Raw genomic sequence first — 17,379 nt, 5'->3', positions numbered from 1 at the left:
ATGATGTTCTCATCTGTTAATAGTTTGGTGCTATAAATGAATAAAACCCAGGCTAGAAAATGTTTTCCTGAACGTATAGGGTGTTGATCTCGCTTTTTAAGATGGTAGTGTTCTATCCTGAGGACAAGCTGAGGTTTAAAGGGTTGTTTTGATAACTATCAGAAAACCTTCTTTCCTTTCTTTTGAATTATAAATAGATAAATCCTTTGGTTTCTAAAAGGCAAGCCATTGGAAACAGAATATAAACTCTGTAGAAAAGTAATGACATGGAATTACAAATACTATTTGAAAACTTTATATGAGTTAATACTGTAACTAGTGGCTTCTTATTGTTAAGGGAAATGAAAAACCTAATTAATAGAATAAGATAAGATGCACACCTTTGCTTTGAATTATATTTTTACTTATCTGGAACTTGTGCTCCAGAGTAGGATGAAAGTGGCCCACAGAATAATGATGTAGTGGAGGACAGGTTGTCCTCATATGGAAAAATTTCCATTATATTAAATCCCATTGTATTAAAGACAAATTGTTTACTACTTTCCCTTTTTGTACTTTCTATGTCTTTTACCAATACAGGCAAAGGGTGCGTATGAAAAAGTTGGAGAAGCTACAGAGACTGCTCTCACTTGCCTGGTAGAGAAGATGAATGTATTTGATACTGAATTGAAGGGTCTTTCTAAAGTAGAACGAGCAAATGCCTGCAACTCGGTCAGTGTTAGAACTTGGTATATTATTCATGCTGCCCATCGCTTATACCACATATTTACTCTCTTATTGTAGGCAAGTAATTATCTCTCTTACCTCCTCAAACTTGCAATTTGCTTCTTTCCCATATTCACTTTCAGGTAAAATGGTCTGACTGAAGAAAATAAAAGTATAATCAATAGATAATTTCCACATGCAACCATCTGTGCCCATAAGGTCTGCCTTTTTCCACACTGCTGTGAATGAACACAACTGTCTAAAACTGGCACAAGAAAAATGAAATAATCCTGAACCTGTTAAATATAATTCAAAATAAACCCTCCCAAATTATCCAGCCCAAATTCTGTCAGACACTTAAGAAATACTAACTTTGAGAAAAAGTATAAGGAAACGCTTCTCATCTCATTTGATACCAAAACCTGACCTGGATATGACAAGAAAAGAAAGATGCAAACTAATTATTTTTTACTTTTTAAATTTTATTTAATTGATTTTAGAGAAGGGGGAGAGAGAAAAACATCAATTTTCTATCTGTCCCCAGTGCCTGTCACATAATGGGTGCTGAATGAATATTTGTTGAACAAGTGAAAAATTTACAGAAATCATTATCCAATAGTATTTTATATATGCTTTCTTCATAGGTCATTAAACAGTTGATGAAAAAAGAATTTACTCTAGAGTTTTCACGCGATAGAAAATCAATGTCGGTTTATTGTACACCAAACAAGCCAAGCCGGACGTCAATGAGCAAAATGTTCGTGAAGGCAAGTACAGCAGATTGCAATTGAGATGTTCTTGCTAGGATTAGGATCCCAGATGAGCCAGTAAATAAAATTATTGACCTAAATCTGTAACGTATTTCCAGGGTGCTCCTGAAGGTGTCATTGACAGGTGCACCCACATTCGAGTTGGAAGTACAAAAGTACCTATGACCCCTGGAGTTAAGCAGAAGATCATGTCTGTCATTCGGGATTGGGGTAGTGGCAGCGACACACTGCGATGCCTGGCTCTGGCCACTCATGACAACCCACTGAGAAGAGAAGAAATGAAGCTTGAGGACTCTGCCAACTTTATTAAATATGAGGTTAGCTAATGAAAAGTTTCTTCACCCACACCCTGCACATTCATTGTGTTTAAACAGCACTCCTTTGGTAAAAGGTCAAATGAGTCTTGCCAAGTAAGAGGTGTGGTTATTTTTCTGCCGGCCAAATACATCACTATTATAATTTAGGTTGCTGCTTCAAACATATATAGTTAACAATTTAATACAAGTCTTTTACTTACAAAGTAGAATTATCAAGACTTGATAACAAACTTGTAAAACCTATTTCGCAACTCACATGTAAATTAAGATATTTTAAAAATTGGGAATGTTTTTTTACTTGTTGGGAAGGAGAGGGGCAAGGGCATGCTCCTTGGAGGGAGAGCATGCCTTTTTCATAAAAACATTCATTAGTTAGCGAAAGGTCAAAATATCCAGGTTGAGGACTCCTACTTTTTGGTACATTGAATGAAAGGAACAAGCTTTGATACTATGGGGCACTAAAGTGGCCAAAATCGCAATGCTGATTCTGCAGAATGTTTTTCCCCTTGTTTCAGAATATTGTTGTCGTGAAAGTTAAGGAATGATTTGATTAAGAATGTAGCGATGTATTTAATCGTTTCCTATTAATTGGAATTAATACTATTCTTCATTGGATTTATATCTCTAGAGTGTGAATATTAATCTTAGATAAGAGTCAAAGGTACAGGCTTTAGCATAAGAAAATGCAGAAGAAACCTTTGCTCTGTAATGTATAAGGAGCCCTGTTTCTCACTAGGGGAAAAAACAGATCTTCCTGTTTCAAGATAAGGTGATTCTTTTGTGCAGACCAATTTGACTTTCGTTGGCTGTGTGGGCATGCTGGACCCTCCAAGAATTGAAGTGGCCTCTTCTGTGAAGCTGTGCCGGCAGGCAGGCATCCGGGTCATCATGATCACAGGGGACAACAAGGGCACCGCTGTGGCCATCTGTCGTCGCATTGGCATCTTTACGCAGGACGAGGATGTGACGTTAAAGGCTTTTACAGGTCGGGAGTTTGATGAGCTCAGTCTGTCAGAACAGAGAGATGCCTGCTTGAATGCCCGCTGTTTCGCTCGAGTTGAGCCTTCCCACAAGTCTAAAATCGTAGAATTCCTTCAGTCTCTTGATGAGATTACAGCTATGGTGAGTATCTTTGGACATGTACAAATTTTGACCATTAAATTTTTAGTAATAATTCCCAGACTTGGAATTCCTTGGTTTTTGTCATGATCTGGGCTCTCTAGGATTCTGTTGACCAGTAGTTGGCATGCTATGTGTTGCATGCAGGGAAGATTCTAGAATAGTTTACGACCTAACAGTACCTTCTGAATAAGTGTCTTCAGTCACAGGGGAAGTACTTAGTGATGTCGGATTCCCTTTCAGACCGGAGATGGTGTGAATGATGCTCCTGCTCTGAAGAAAGCCGAGATCGGCATTGCCATGGGCTCTGGCACCGCAGTGGCTAAAACTGCCTCCGAGATGATCCTGGCCGATGACAACTTCTCCACCATCGTGGCAGCTGTGGAGGAGGGGCGGGCAATTTACAACAACATGAAGCAGTTCATCCGCTACCTCATCTCATCAAACGTGGGGGAAGTTGTCTGGTAGGTCCATAAGACAAATCACTTGTGTTCCTTTATCTAAAATTGTAGCCGGTTTTCCAGATTTGTTCTTCCTATGGCAGCAGCCTTGGTCTCTGAGCATGTGGTGGGAGGGAGGTCCTGTCAAGATGAAGGAAGCGGGGCCTGTCTGGCTGCCCTTCACATAGAAATGGGTTTAAATTAACTACATAAAATAACCTAAAATTCTTGGCCTTCTAAAAGTTAACTATAATTTGAAATTGGGTATAATAAATGTTTTATGATTGCCCCCAAAAAAGTTATTGTTGCTGTCCATTAATTTTTATGGAGTAGGGCATGGTGATACTATTTGAGTAGTGACCAAAAATAATTTGGGATCTTTCTTTTTACCTTGGGTGGAAACAGTATCTTCCTGACAGCAGCCCTTGGATTTCCTGAGGCTTTGATTCCTGTCCAGCTCCTCTGGGTCAATCTGGTGACAGATGGCCTGCCTGCCACTGCATTGGGGTTCAACCCTCCTGATCTGGACATCATGAATAAACCACCCCGGAACCCAAAGGAACCACTGATCAGTGGGTGGCTCTTTTTCCGTTACCTGGCTATTGGCTGTGAGTAGTTTTACATTGTTGATTTATAAACAAAATGTTTGTGAGCCAAAATTTTGTAAATTCATCCCTTAAAAGCACATTTTGCTACTCAATTTACAGTAAAGTTAATCCCTGTTTTAGCGTCTTCATCCTTGTGAGGTTTTCAGATTTAACCTATGGACAAAGGGATACAGGGACGACTCAGGCCTTACATCACTAAGATGAGAAGAATGAAGACCCTTTTCCCTCATTGAGAAAAGGGACCAACCTGTGTGCCCATCAGCAGTGGTTGGTAAATGCATGGAGCTTGGCCACAGGTCAGACTCTTCTCCAAATGTCACCTCTTTAGACTTGATCCTCCTGACCCAAGTGCTGGTTCTCTTCCCCATTTCATAGGTTTGGAAAGGGAGTCCCAAAGAGGTGAAACAACTTCCCTAGGGCTCCATAGAAAGGTGACTTAAAATTCAAAAGGCACACCCTGCCATAAAGTGGGCAGGCTCTTGGTCGGTCATTTCCCTTCTAGTGGTAACAGTTTCTCAGGTGCCCTTCCAGAGGAGCTGTGGCAAATAGATTTTGTCTTTATTTTCTCAAGTGATGGCACGCTACACAGCCCTGTGTGCTGAACTTTGTCCTGTATTTCTTCCTATGCTGGGTAATACCCGCATCAGTACATGTATAGCTAGCTGCCTTATCTCTGGGCACCAGCTCCTTGCTGCACTGATGTACTAGGTGGGTAAAAGGGTGGGTGCACTTATATCTTTTGTGGATGCTACCACAGTGGAACATTCTCTTATTCTCAAGGCCCTGTGTTTTCCACTACCCCTTGTTGCTTCTGTGTAACAAACTTTGCTGAATTAAAAAGTAATAGGGGAGTGGTTCCCAGAATCGCTTTCAGGTATTGCCCCGTTCCTTACTCAGTGTTATGCACTGAGTGCTCTAATAGCCTTTCCACATAACGGTCCTGCCAGGCTTTTGATGGAGCAAATTAATATAAATTAGTGTACAGCTGATGGTATCAGTTTGCCTAAAAGTCCTGGATGGTGTAATCTGGTCCTACTACACTGTGTAGCCTTTTTTGTAGAACACATAACTGCACATAACTGCAGCCTTACTGTGTACTGGCTGTGGACTAGAGAAGGGCATGGCTATATGGTAAAGGTCCTACTACCAAACCAGTAGAACCAGTTCCTCACAGACTCTGGCTGCCTGGTTCTTCTGTACCACAGACCCGTCTCCTTGCAGAAGCCTCGGTCCAGCTGCTTTTGCACAGGTGTTTCAGTTATTGTTGACATACCTTGTCTTTCATCTGTCCCAGTGAATGCTGCAGGCTGCAAACCCCGTGTGTGTCATTGTCGTAATATTTGTTCCCAGGTTATGTTGGCGCTGCTACTGTGGGTGCTGCTGCATGGTGGTTCGTTGCTGCTGACGGCGGTCCAAGAGTGTCCTTCTACCAGCTGGTATGTAGCCATCTTCCTTTCTGTGCCTTAGGTGGAGAGTGTTATAAGCCCAAACAATGTTAAGCTTTCTGTGGTTTGGGCGCCTGTCAGATAATCTTAAGGCTCAAACAATCTGCAGTTGCATTAAAGATTATTCTGAAGGATCTAGCTTCTCTGGAAAATAGGGTGAGGTCTTGTGTGGGTCTGTGTTTTGGACTTAAGGAATTGGTGCATGGACTTAGGAAATATACTTGGCTGATCATTGGGCTTTTGTTGCAGAGTCATTTCCTACAGTGTAAAGAGGACAACCCGGATTTTGAAGGTGTGGATTGTGCAATCTTTGAATCCCCGTACCCGATGACAATGGCACTCTCTGTTCTAGTAACCATAGAGATGTGTAACGCCCTCAACAGGTCAGTGAATCTTCTCAGCAAGCTGGGCGAAAGCTCTGACAGCAGGGCGCTGTGGGATTGTGTGTGTGTGTGTGTGTGTCATCGTTGATTGAGGATCACAGGAAAGCTCTTCCTTCCCAAAAAGAAAGGAGAACAAGCAGCACCTGCTTCCAACGTGTAAGAGCCGTCATCTCCAGGAGGTAGTGGGAGGCTTAGCCACGTGTCTTTAAGAGACGGGAGGACGCCTGTATGCCAGTGTCCACAGGGAAGGAAGGAGCTTTTCCCCTTTAGCATTGCAACAAATGGTCTCATCCAATTAAGCCAGTGACAAAAATGGAAATTTCAGAAATAGCCTAAGTGTTGAGGGCAATTGAGCAGCTTTGAGACCAAAGCCTAGATTTAAAATTGGAAGTTTGTCCTACATCTGGACATTCTTCCTTAACTTTGCTACAGTAGAAACTGTAGTCAGTAGAATTAGGTCAGTGGGTAATGCCAAGTTAGCTGCTGCTTATTGAAACGTATTTCTGAACATCTGTCACTTGTGACATGGGCCTATTTACCTCTCTCCTTGTCTAGCTTATCTGAAAACCAGTCCCTGCTGAGGATGCCCCCTTGGGAGAACATCTGGCTCGTGGGCTCCATCTGCCTGTCCATGTCACTCCACTTCCTAATCCTCTATGTGGAACCCTTGCCAGTAAGTAGTGGTGGGACCCGGGCTGGGGACTGGCTGCCTCTTCAGCAAGGCTGGGGGCTTGACAAGGCTTCTGTGTTTCAGCTTATCTTCCAGATCACACCACTGAATTTGACCCAGTGGCTGATGGTGCTGAAAATGTCCTTGCCTGTGATTCTAATGGATGAGACACTTAAGTTTGTGGCCCGCAACTACCTGGAACCTGGTAAAGAGTGTGTGCAGCCTGCCACCAAACCCTGCTCATTCTCAGCATGCACCGATGGGATTTCCTGGCCATTTGTGCTGTTCGCAATGCCCCTGGTGATCTGGGTGTATAGCACAGACACTAACTTTAGTGATATGTTCTGGTCTTGACTGACAGTTTTACATAAAGAAGATGTTTAACTTAATCAATTAATTTTTTTTATTGTTTAAAGCAACTGTCTATTTCTGCTGAATTTTCACATGAACATATTGGCTGGTGAAGGAGGTTTCATACTCTAGATTTTGTTTTGCTTTTTCTGACTCCAGTGGGGCAAGATTTTCCTTTTTTATACACATAATTAAAGTGTCCATTGACATGTACAGAGAACTAACACTATTTTATGCAAATATTTTTTTGTAGATGACAAAGCATGTACAGTGTTCTGTTTAATACTCATCCTTGTATAAAAAAAAAAATGTTGAGCCAGCAGACATTGTCAGCAAATAATTGGCAGCAGATTTTAGGAAATGAATGTGTGTGGTTTTTTCTAAAATGATATAGCATGTATTGTGTCTTTTGCATGATCATCTGGATTTAATCTGAGATCACAGTCTAATTTTTATTCATAAGCCAATTTTTCTGCACTGGGCAGAGTACTGCTACCTCAGTCAGTATTTTTTGGTTTGCCACTCCCTCACCCCTCTTGGTTCACCTCCACCCCTCCCCACTCTTGGCCCTGATCCCACACTGCTCGGCTGCTTCTCCTGTAGGATTTCTTTCGATGGTTCTGTTTACATCAGTCTTAACAAGAGGTATGCCTGTTCTCGCTTGTGCAGAAAACATTGCTCCAGATTTGATTGGGTTCGTGTCCCCTCACATAGTTTTTAAGGTTATTTATTTAAATGTCTAGTGTATTTTATTGTAACAGACATTGTTTTGCCAACATTGCCTATTTCAGCGGCACTTCACAATCTAGTTTAAAAAATAAAACATTTTAAATGGACAGAAAAATAACTGCCTTGTTTTTAACTCTTAAGTGGCCTAGATTGAACTATCAACTTACTCTTAAGTTCTTAGCTCAGACCTTTAGTTTTACTGTACTCACGGGGAAGAAGGATCCTGTTCTGCTGCATAGGTAGTTGTAAGAATTTTATTTTTTAATGTATAGGCACTGTCATCTGTGATTCATTTTATGCAAGTTTCTGCTGGCCTGGTGTAGAGAACATAAGGGCAAATGTGTGTATGTATATGTGCGTGTATGTGTTTTGTAAAATCTGTAAATAGCACATGACCAAATGAACATATTGTATAGAACTATTTTTATTTGAATGTGGCACTAACCACCACCACCGTACTATGATGCATGTTCCAGATCAGTCTTACCAACAGTGTATAAGTCATTAACAGTCCTAACTGTGGTGTTTTCCTCCAATGCCTTCCAACATCCATCAACTAACGTGAGTATTCCCTGGAATTCAGATGCTTTAACCTGAAGGTGACTGCTTCCAAGTGAGCTAGCTGTGTGACACTAGTGAATAAGCCCCATGTGTCAGGCACTGCTGTGCTCTGTGGCTGTCCCTGAGAGCAGGGGGCATATGTGTGCTACCTGAGCCAGCGGCCTCAGATAGTGGCATAGCCAGATACTGGTTGGGGAGGGCCTGGAGGAAGAGAGGCCCATTCTGACTTGGTGAGACCGAGGCTTTGTGAGGGAGCTGTGCCTTTGCTAGTGCTGAGAGAAGGTTCACAAAAAATCGTGATTCTTTTGATCTTTGTTAGCTGCAAGGACTCATCCCAGAAGCTTGGTTCATTAAAAAGCAAAAAGCTAGTGACAGCAAGTAACTGAATCAGTGAACTCACAGATCCGTAGGTTCCTCTTGAATAGACCACTTTTCTTCATCGTCTGGGTCACAGCCTTTGCAGCTGAGATTGTCTTCTCTCTGCAGGGTACATGCAAGCACAGTCATTAGGGCAGGGCTCTGCTTGGCAGCCGTCAGCCAGCCTTATCAGCCAGGGTGAAGGGGGCCTAGGAAGCACCTTGTGTTCAGTGGGTTGGCAGCTTCCTCCCTGTGAGGCCCTGAGTGTTCTTGTGAAGGTGTTTGGGCCCTGGTTGCTGGACCAGAAGATGTGATACAGGGGCTGGCCGTTTGGGGGGAAAGTTAGCAGGTATCAGGCAGGATGAGGAGGTGCTGCTGCCAAATCCAGAGGTCTGAGTGTCAGGAGGTCAAGTGCTTGGTGGAGACTGACTGAATGCAGAGTCCTTTCTCAGAGAAAAGGGAGGTTGGTTTGCTTGGCAAATAATGTAGGGGGGTAGTTTTGCCCATTTTAGCATCACGAGTGGTAAAAAGAAAAGGGCCGAGTGGATCAAATGCCAGGAGTATGTCTTGGCTACAAACCAAAACAGGATGTCTGAGTTTGTTCGGTGGTGTGTTATTCAATGGAAACCAAACTAACCAGTCAACTTTCACTGACTCAGTTCCTTGATTTAGTGGCCTTTACAAAATAAGATGAATGCTGAGGGCTGCTATGGGAGACATGCACAGCCCCAGATGGCCCTGGGCTGGTGTTGCCTGGTAGTTTCTCAGCTTCAGGCCTATCCAGCCCACGGAGGTGGTTTGGGCACCCACTTCCTTCAACCCAGACAGCTGAGTCCCTGTGTCTGCTCCACAGCAGGCCTCCTCAGCAATTGTCTTTCTGTGGGCACACCCATGGCCTCAGATTTCCATCCTGCAGTGAGCGGCAGCCACCCAGTCCCCTCCTCACCGAACAGGAAGGCAGTGCTTTTGCCGCCATCAGTAACTGGATGGGGCAGCATCCTCCTCAGCCCCACCGTGCAGGTGTTGCCAGGCAGCTCCTGCCTGAAACACTTCCCCTATGGGCCTGTGGCCCATCCCATTAGAGTGTTCTGCTTTTTGCCACCCCATGCTCACCTGGCCTTTCGGATACAGCTTTGCCCAGAAGATGACAATCCCGTCCCTGAGGCACCACTCCAGCAGCTCGTTCTGCATTTAAAATACAGATAATACATTCATTATTAATACTATCAGGAGAGCGTGAGCTCACAGACAAGCAAGGCAACTGCCAGTCTCCCTCACAAGCAGCTGCTACCACATCACCCTCAAGCTGGGGCCTTTGCCCCCTGGATGTCTGTGGTAGGCATCCCTCAGCAGTATGAGGCCACAAGCGATAGCGCAGTGTCTGCCAAGCGCCTACCCACAGCCCAGAGCCTGCTGCATCTACCGAGCTAAGTTGGCCATTGCCTTTTAAATTTAACCACCAAATTATGTCAAAACCACTGGGCCTCTTTCTTGGAAGGGAATGGTGATAAGCAGCTGAGGTACAGGATTTTGTCCTGGGAACGGGCAGAGCTGGGCCTGCCCCTGGGGAAGGATGGGGAGGAGGAAGCTAGAGGCTTGGCGCTGAGTGCCACACTGCTCACTTCTGCTTCATATCCCTGCACTGCTAACTGAAAACTGTCCTGCTCTTGCCCATCTCACCCCTGTTACACCTGAAGCGATTAAGCATCTGCCTGGTGGGATTCTCCTGTGAGCCAGGGAGCTTTGCTATGTAGGCAGATGACACCCGGGATTTACATTGCCAAGCCAGTGTTTCCAGATGCTACCCTGTGTGGGCAGTGACTCAGGGACAGTTATCAGAAACGCTGATCTTAAAATCTTAAAAAGATCAAGCTGAATATTCTCTTTTCATCTATCACTATTAATCTTAGTCTTAAGTAGTTATTCTAACATTTCCTCCCCATGTTTCATAAAGCTGATTTCCTCTTTCTTTCCTTTTCAGCAATGCTGGAGTAACCGCTTCCTAAGCCATTTTGCAGAAATGTAAGGGTGTTCGGTTGCGTGCATGTGCGTTTTTAGCAACACATCTACCAGCCCTCTGCATGATTGAAGTTGGGTGGCAGGGGGAGAAAAGTAGGAAAAAAGCCCCCAACTCATTGCGTGTTATGTGGAGGAAATGTGTATTACCAGTGAGATTTTTAGCTTTTAAATCAAAGTAATAATTACAAATGTACAATTTAGCTTAATGAATCAGAAAGCCTCTCCAGGAAATTTGTTTCTTTGTTACAAGAAGAATGGGTTCTGAAACCTTATCCAAGAACTTAGACACCATCAGCCAAGTCTCCATGCTTCTCTGTCCAAAATGTCATACCTTATATAAATGTACGATATTCAATATTCAGTTGTAATGCATGCCTTCAGTTGTAAGTAGCCAGATTTCTCTACAGTGTCATTGAAACATGCTACTTTTTAATTGGCCCTGTACAGTTTTGCTTATTTATAAATTTATTGAGAACACTACAGGTGTTGAATGGTTAAAATGTAGGCCTCCAGTTCATAACTTGTTAAATTTTGAGTGTGCAAACAGCTTTTTTGCGCTGTATTAAGTGTAACTTATTTAATGAAATCAGAAGCAGTAGACAGATGTTGGTGCAATACAAATATCGTGATGCATTTATCTTAATAAAATGCTAAATGTCAATTTATCACAACGCATGTTTGACTTTAGACTGTAAATAGAGATCAGTTTATTTCTGTGCTGGTAACAAGCATTGCACAGACATGGTTTCAGGTAAATAAATCTATCCTACAAGTTCACAGTGTGGTGTTGATTGTTCTATGAGCGGGGTGGGTGATGTGCATTGAGGGCCTGCAGCCCTGAGCAGTTTTGCCCTCATGTGGATAAAAGGAAGGGGGGTAAGTTATTGGAGAGCAGAATGGTAGAAGGTCTGCTCGTGTGATAAGATTTATAAAATATTCCTGCCCTGGCTCTACTGTCTTCCATCAGTGGAATTTTCAGAGATAATTAACAATTTAGAAGTCGGCAGCTTAGAGACTATGTAGCAGTGGAGAGATGATTCTAACACTGTTCAGATTCTACCTTCCTATTGTTAATATAGAAAATAGAACTAAAATAGGACTGAAGGAAGTCCTGAAATTCATTCATTTGGTGGTTATTTAGTGCTTATCTGCCAGAGGTGGATATGCATGGGGCTTTTCTCTATGTTATAAATTTCCTAAGATGATTTTTTTGTCACTTAAAAAAGCAAAAGGAATCAGGAATGTAAGAATAGTTGGATGATTCTACAAAGCTAATAAATACAAGCCCTATCAACTCTACAGATATGGAACAACCATTTGATTAAATTTAACATCCAGATTATAACTCCCATTTTATAACATGAAAAATAAGCCAGAAGTACTGAAACACCAGAATTACTCACCATCCACCACTGCCCACTACTTAGCACTGTTCTGGAGAGTCATAGCCATCAGACGAGGGAAAATGCCTAGGAGTAAACAAAAAAGCAACTGTCATATATCGGATCCATTAGAAGGAACATCTGGTTCTTAGGAAAGTTTAATTCGGGGGGGAGAAGGGGAACTGACATCTTACCTAAGGTGTGGAGAATGGGCCCTCACATTGCAGAACAACTGGGTAAATTTACAGATGCTCTTCATATACAACCCAGCAGCAGGTCCACTCCTACCTGAGGATTTTTCACACTGTTATCAAGATGTTTATAGAAGAAAAGTATTGGAAACAACCTAAATAACCATTTTCTTGCTGCTGTTGGTAAAGTACATTTGAGGCACATTGAAATCACACTCTGCAGCAACGAAAAAGAATAAACAGATAAATCTCCCTGCACAGTGAAACCATGTGTGGCATGTATCAACTTCAAAATACGCAAAACAAGAGGGCCATGTAATAGCTAATCTGGCCTTAGCACATCTGTCAAGCTCAGCCACAGGTGGATTTACATTTCCAGTGCAAACTCCTCAGCTCCGAGTGGACTAGTAGCAAACCCATCAGTAACAACTTCAAAGACACCAGCTATAGGGGAGGTGATAGGATAGTGGTTAGTTCCAGGAGGAAGGGAGGTGGGAGGAGGGCAGGTGGTCAGGGCTTCACCTCTCAGTAATGCTTCGTTGCTATGTCTATAGGTGTTCATTGTGCCTGTTTGTATGCCTGAGATTTAAAAAGCAAGGCATGAAAGTACCAGGAGAAAACATGGAAGAAGAAAAGCCTTTCTAGGCATGGAACAAAATCCTGGAAGACTATATAAAAATGTAAAAATTTCATATAGAAATGTAAAAATTCCAGAATAGACTGTACCTCTGTAGAGTTAGGAAAAGAGATTTGCTGTGCATGACAAAGAGCATATTCCCTTCACATATGATTGGCAAAGATCAAACTTTGATATTGATCTCTCCCCTTTGCAGCTGGCATTAGGAAAACAAGTACTTGTGCTGATGGTGAGAATATAAATTGGCCCAATCTCTGGAGGGCAATTTGACAAAATGGTATTTTTGAACATCCATAACCTCTGATCAAGCACTTGAATATTTATATAGTCCTCAAAAACAAGGTAGATCTGTGTAAACCGGTGTCTAGTGTATATTGTCTGCCCAGTAAAAGACTCAAGTGCAGATCAGTGTATAATATTCTGTTATTCACTTTAAAAAGGAGAAAGTTAAGTGTCCAGCAATCAATGCTTGCTGAGAATAACTGAAAACTCTGTGATACAGATGGCAGATGGTGGGCACCAGGTTTCTCACTGTTAGAGTGGGAAATTACAAATAAGCAAGGGGAGAAGGCTAGAATGATCCAAGCAGTAATGAATTACAGTTGGAGACACCAGGATGAACTCATATTTAGCTTGATATAGATGATTCCACACAGGACTATTTCTAGTTACGTGTATATAAATATGTATAGGCAGTCCTCGGGTTACGTCCGAAATCCGTTCCTATGGTGCGATGTAACTCGATTTTTGCCGTAAGTTGGAACCCACCTACATAAGCACCTACGTCACTCAAATGGAGCACATACACAGCAGTAATGAAGTGAAACAGTAAAAAAATTGTAAAAGAATAATAACAATTCCTGACCTTGTGGTAAATAAATAATAAAAAACATGTACATTCGTCGAAATGACAGAACTTTTTTTTTTTAATAAATAAATGGGAGATGGCGACGTAACCACGAAACGGCATTCATCAAGTCCGACGTAACCCGAGGACTGCCTGTATTCCTTGCACTGTCAACTGAGGGTGAGAGCAAAGGGCCCTAGTAGTTTCGGGTTTCTAACACCATTCTCCAATAAAAGGAATCAAGCCTCCCTGGAGAAATGGCTGGTTCTAGGGCTGGGGTAGAAAACAGACAGCACGTGCCTGCAGAATACTGGTGCCAGTAAGGAAGCGCTCAAAAATCAAAACAATCAATGATGGGGTCATGTCAAAGAGACACAGAAGCCAAATGAAAAAGCTCTTAATGGCCAAAGTTGAGAAAGTGGCATTGGACTATAATCCAAAGTATAAAATACACTTCCATGAGTCCATAGTGTACATAAATGAGACTAGAAATGTCCCATACAAAAGAGTTCTACATAAATCCTCTGCCCTCAAGGGACACATAACTCCCTATTCCTTAAGTGTGAGCTGTACATGCAGTGTGGACAGGGAAAGTAACCCACAGTGCAGAAACCTGACAGACACTACCTCAGCCAAGAGAGGTCATCTAGCGAGCACGTCCCATAGTCGGAAGTGAAAAGAATGACATCTTACCTGTGATCTTCCTCTCCCCCAAAGCATATAACCACAGTTTAATCAAAGGCAAATATCTGACAAATCCGAAAAGACACTCTGCAAAATACCTGACACATTCCTTAACAACCGACGAGTCATCAAAAACAAGGAAAATCAGCAACTCACAGCCAAGAGGAGCCTAAGGACAGGCAGTGACTGATGTAACACTATACTGGATGGGGTCCTGGAACAGAAAGAAGCAAAAATTAAATCTGAATAAACTATGGGCTTGGTAAGTAATAATGTATAAATATTGACCTGTAATGATGTATAAAAATGTGACTAAGGTACCACAGCTGTAAAATGTTAATAAAAGAGAAAACTGAGTCTAGAGTATATGGGAACCTTCTGTATGATCTGCTCAATATTTCCGTAAGTCTAAGAATATTCTAAAGTTCAAAGTTTATTTTAAAATGCTGGGATAAATATTTTTTTAAATCCTCATAGAAGCATCAAAGAACTACAAAATGGTACATATCCAGGCCAAAATCTAAGAGAATGCAAGAGAGAGAATCAAGGTCACTTTTCTCTTAGTAAACTAAGCTGTGAAAACAAGCAAGGTTTTGAGAGCTCACAGAGCACAAAAGGCAAAATAAAAATCCAGGGCCCACCTGAAGTGGGAAGTCTCCTAGGACATCAGGCTGTGACCCTGAAAGACAAATACTGCAGGGAAGAGCTAACCAGCACGCACCTACCCTCCCTTCCCCAGCACTCGGAAGCCTGTAGGCAGCATTGCCTTGGTGCTGAGCAGAACCAGGAAAACATACCCACCCTGGAGAGAGCGTAAACACTGGCGACAGAATTGTCAGCCCAAACTCTATCCCAGGGGTGGTCTGTGAAACCCCTAGGCACCAGGCAGATAAATGTAAACCTTGTAGAGGACAGCACCTTCATTTTATGTGTTGGGAGATCCACACACTTATTTTTCAAAGCAGCACGCAATAAAGGTTAACCAGGTACACAAGAAAACAAGGCACCTGAGTGAGAGCCAGCAGAAGTTCACATTACAGACCCACCCAGACTTCACATAGTGGAAGTATGAATGGTCATAAAACATCCATGCTTATAGTAGTCCCCCCTTATCCATGGGGGTCTTGAAAAAAGGAAAGCTGAAGAAGACAGTAGACTGAGAAAGCTGACAAAACATACATTTTATCATAGTTTCAGAAGACAAGAGAATGAGAAGGCTATTATTCAAAGCAATTAGTGGCTGAGAATTTTCTTAAACTGACAAGAGAGCAATACACAGATGCAAGAATCCCAACAAATCACAAAGAAAAAAACTATATTAAAAAAAATCAGCCCTAGACATAGTATACTGGGCTATGGAAAAACAAAAACAAAGAGAAAAATCTTAAAAGTAACAGAGGGGAATAAAAAAGACACTACTTTTTTTTTTAAATCTTCACCCAAGGATATTTTTTCCATTGATCTTCAGAGAGAGTGCAAGGCAAGGGGAGAGACAGAGAGAAACATCGATGTAAGAGAGACACATTGATTGGTTGCTTCCCGCACAGGGTACCCTGACCAGGGCCAGGATTGAGCCTGCAACTGAGGTACGTTCCCTTGACCAAAACTGAACCACAACCCTTTAGTCTGCGGGATGATGCTGTAACCACTGAGCCAAATCAGCTAGGGCAAAAAGGCATTACTTTTAAAGGGTGACAGGTCACTGCTGACTTCACAACAACCGGTGGAGACCAGAAAATAGCAAAATGTGCTGAAAGAAATTACTGGCAATCTAGAATTCCAAACCTGGAGAAAATATACAGTATTTAAAGAGTCAAGGTAAAATAAAGATAATTTCAGACAAACCAAGAGTTCTTCATCAGCAGACTCATACGAAGGGAAACTCTGGAAGGTTGGAGGTAAACAATCTAAGTGATCTGAGGAGTGGGAGGAGATAGACCCTGGCTAGCTTCAGATGCAGACACACTGGTCGGTATGTAATCAGAGGCAAGACTAACAAAGCCACAGAAGGAAAAAAAATGAAAGAAAACTAAAGGAACAAATAGGACACTAGACGACAGACAACCTCAAATGCTATTACCTATAACAACATTGTAAGAAAGTACATTGTAAGAATGTAGTAAATATGTTATTCCTGACTCAAGTGTGACCCAGATGTTCTCCTTTAGAAAAGCAGTCTGTGCTTCTCACGTGACGTGATTCAGGAAGAGACACAAACAGGTCCAGCAGACAGCCAGGAAGTGTCAGGATGTTGAGATTGGTTGCTTTTCCATCAGAATTAGTAGAAGTTATGAAAGGTATTTTGTGCCCTGGTTGGGTGGCTCCATTGGTTGGAGTGTCGTCCTGTATATTGAAAGATGGCAGGTTTGGGTCCAGGTCAGGGCAGATAACTCGGTTTAGGGTTCAATCCCCAGGCGGGACATGTACGGGAAGCTGCCGGTCAATGTTTCTCTCACATGGATGTTTCTCTCAAAAAAATCAATAAAAACATATCCTCAGGATTATAAATAAATAAATAAATATTTTGTATTTTGGAAACTAAAATGCATGATTCAGGACTAAAAATGTACAAAGTTTAACATTTATATCTTTTGGATATGTAATAAATCAAAATCTGTTAAGAAACAGATTTCAGCCCTGACCGGTAGAGCGTCGGCCTGCGGACTGAAGGGTCCCAGGTTCGATTCCAGTCAAGGGCATGTACCTTGGTTGCGGGCACATCCCCAGTGGGAAGTGTGCAGGAGGCAGCTGATCGATGTTTCTCACTCTCTGTCCCTCTCCCTTCCTCTCTGTAAAAAATTAAAAAAAAAAAAAAGATAAAAAAGATTTCATTGAAAACAGATTTTACATAAACTCTGCTGATGAACTGTGCAACTACAAAAAGGGGTGAGGTCATATACACACAAAACTATGCAATTTCACGTTATCTCTGGAACAATGCACAAGAAACTAGTTAAGTCTGACTGCTTCTGAGGAGAGAACTGAGAGAAGAAAGGCAAGATGGGGAAATTTTACCATATGCCCTTTTGTAAATTGTGAATCTAACTTAAAAAAATGTATTAGACCATCTGAAAGTAACAATTTTATGGAAGTACAAAGAGCTAAGAATAGCCAAAGCACTGTTAAAGTCATAGGGTCTTGCTCTCCCAAATATCAAAAATTTT

General features: G+C 42.1%; 1 protein-coding gene across 1 annotated transcript in view; it reads left to right on the top strand.

Annotated features, from left to right (window-relative positions):
- Positions 1–11,251, top strand: part of ATP2A2 (ATPase sarcoplasmic/endoplasmic reticulum Ca2+ transporting 2) — a 56,751-nt gene extending 45,500 nt beyond the window's left edge. The window contains exons 11-21 of the mRNA XM_081113390.1: positions 580–711; positions 1,350–1,472; positions 1,574–1,792; positions 2,579–2,914; positions 3,155–3,375; positions 3,757–3,959; positions 5,310–5,395; positions 5,654–5,787; positions 6,343–6,460; positions 6,542–6,662; positions 10,437–11,251. Coding sequence (XP_080969516.1) covers positions 580–711; positions 1,350–1,472; positions 1,574–1,792; positions 2,579–2,914; positions 3,155–3,375; positions 3,757–3,959; positions 5,310–5,395; positions 5,654–5,787; positions 6,343–6,460; positions 6,542–6,662; positions 10,437–10,450 — 1,707 coding nt within the window. The 3' untranslated portion in view covers positions 10,451–11,251. The remainder of the gene's footprint in view (positions 1–579; positions 712–1,349; positions 1,473–1,573; positions 1,793–2,578; positions 2,915–3,154; positions 3,376–3,756; positions 3,960–5,309; positions 5,396–5,653; positions 5,788–6,342; positions 6,461–6,541; positions 6,663–10,436) is intronic.
- The last annotated feature ends 6,128 nt before the right edge of the window (positions 11,252–17,379 follow it).

Source organism: Myotis nattereri, assembly GCF_964212035.1.
Source record: "Myotis nattereri genome assembly, chromosome: 19".
NCBI lineage: Eukaryota > Metazoa > Chordata > Mammalia > Chiroptera > Vespertilionidae > Myotis > Myotis nattereri.
This window is presented reverse-complemented; position numbering and strand designations above follow the sequence as displayed.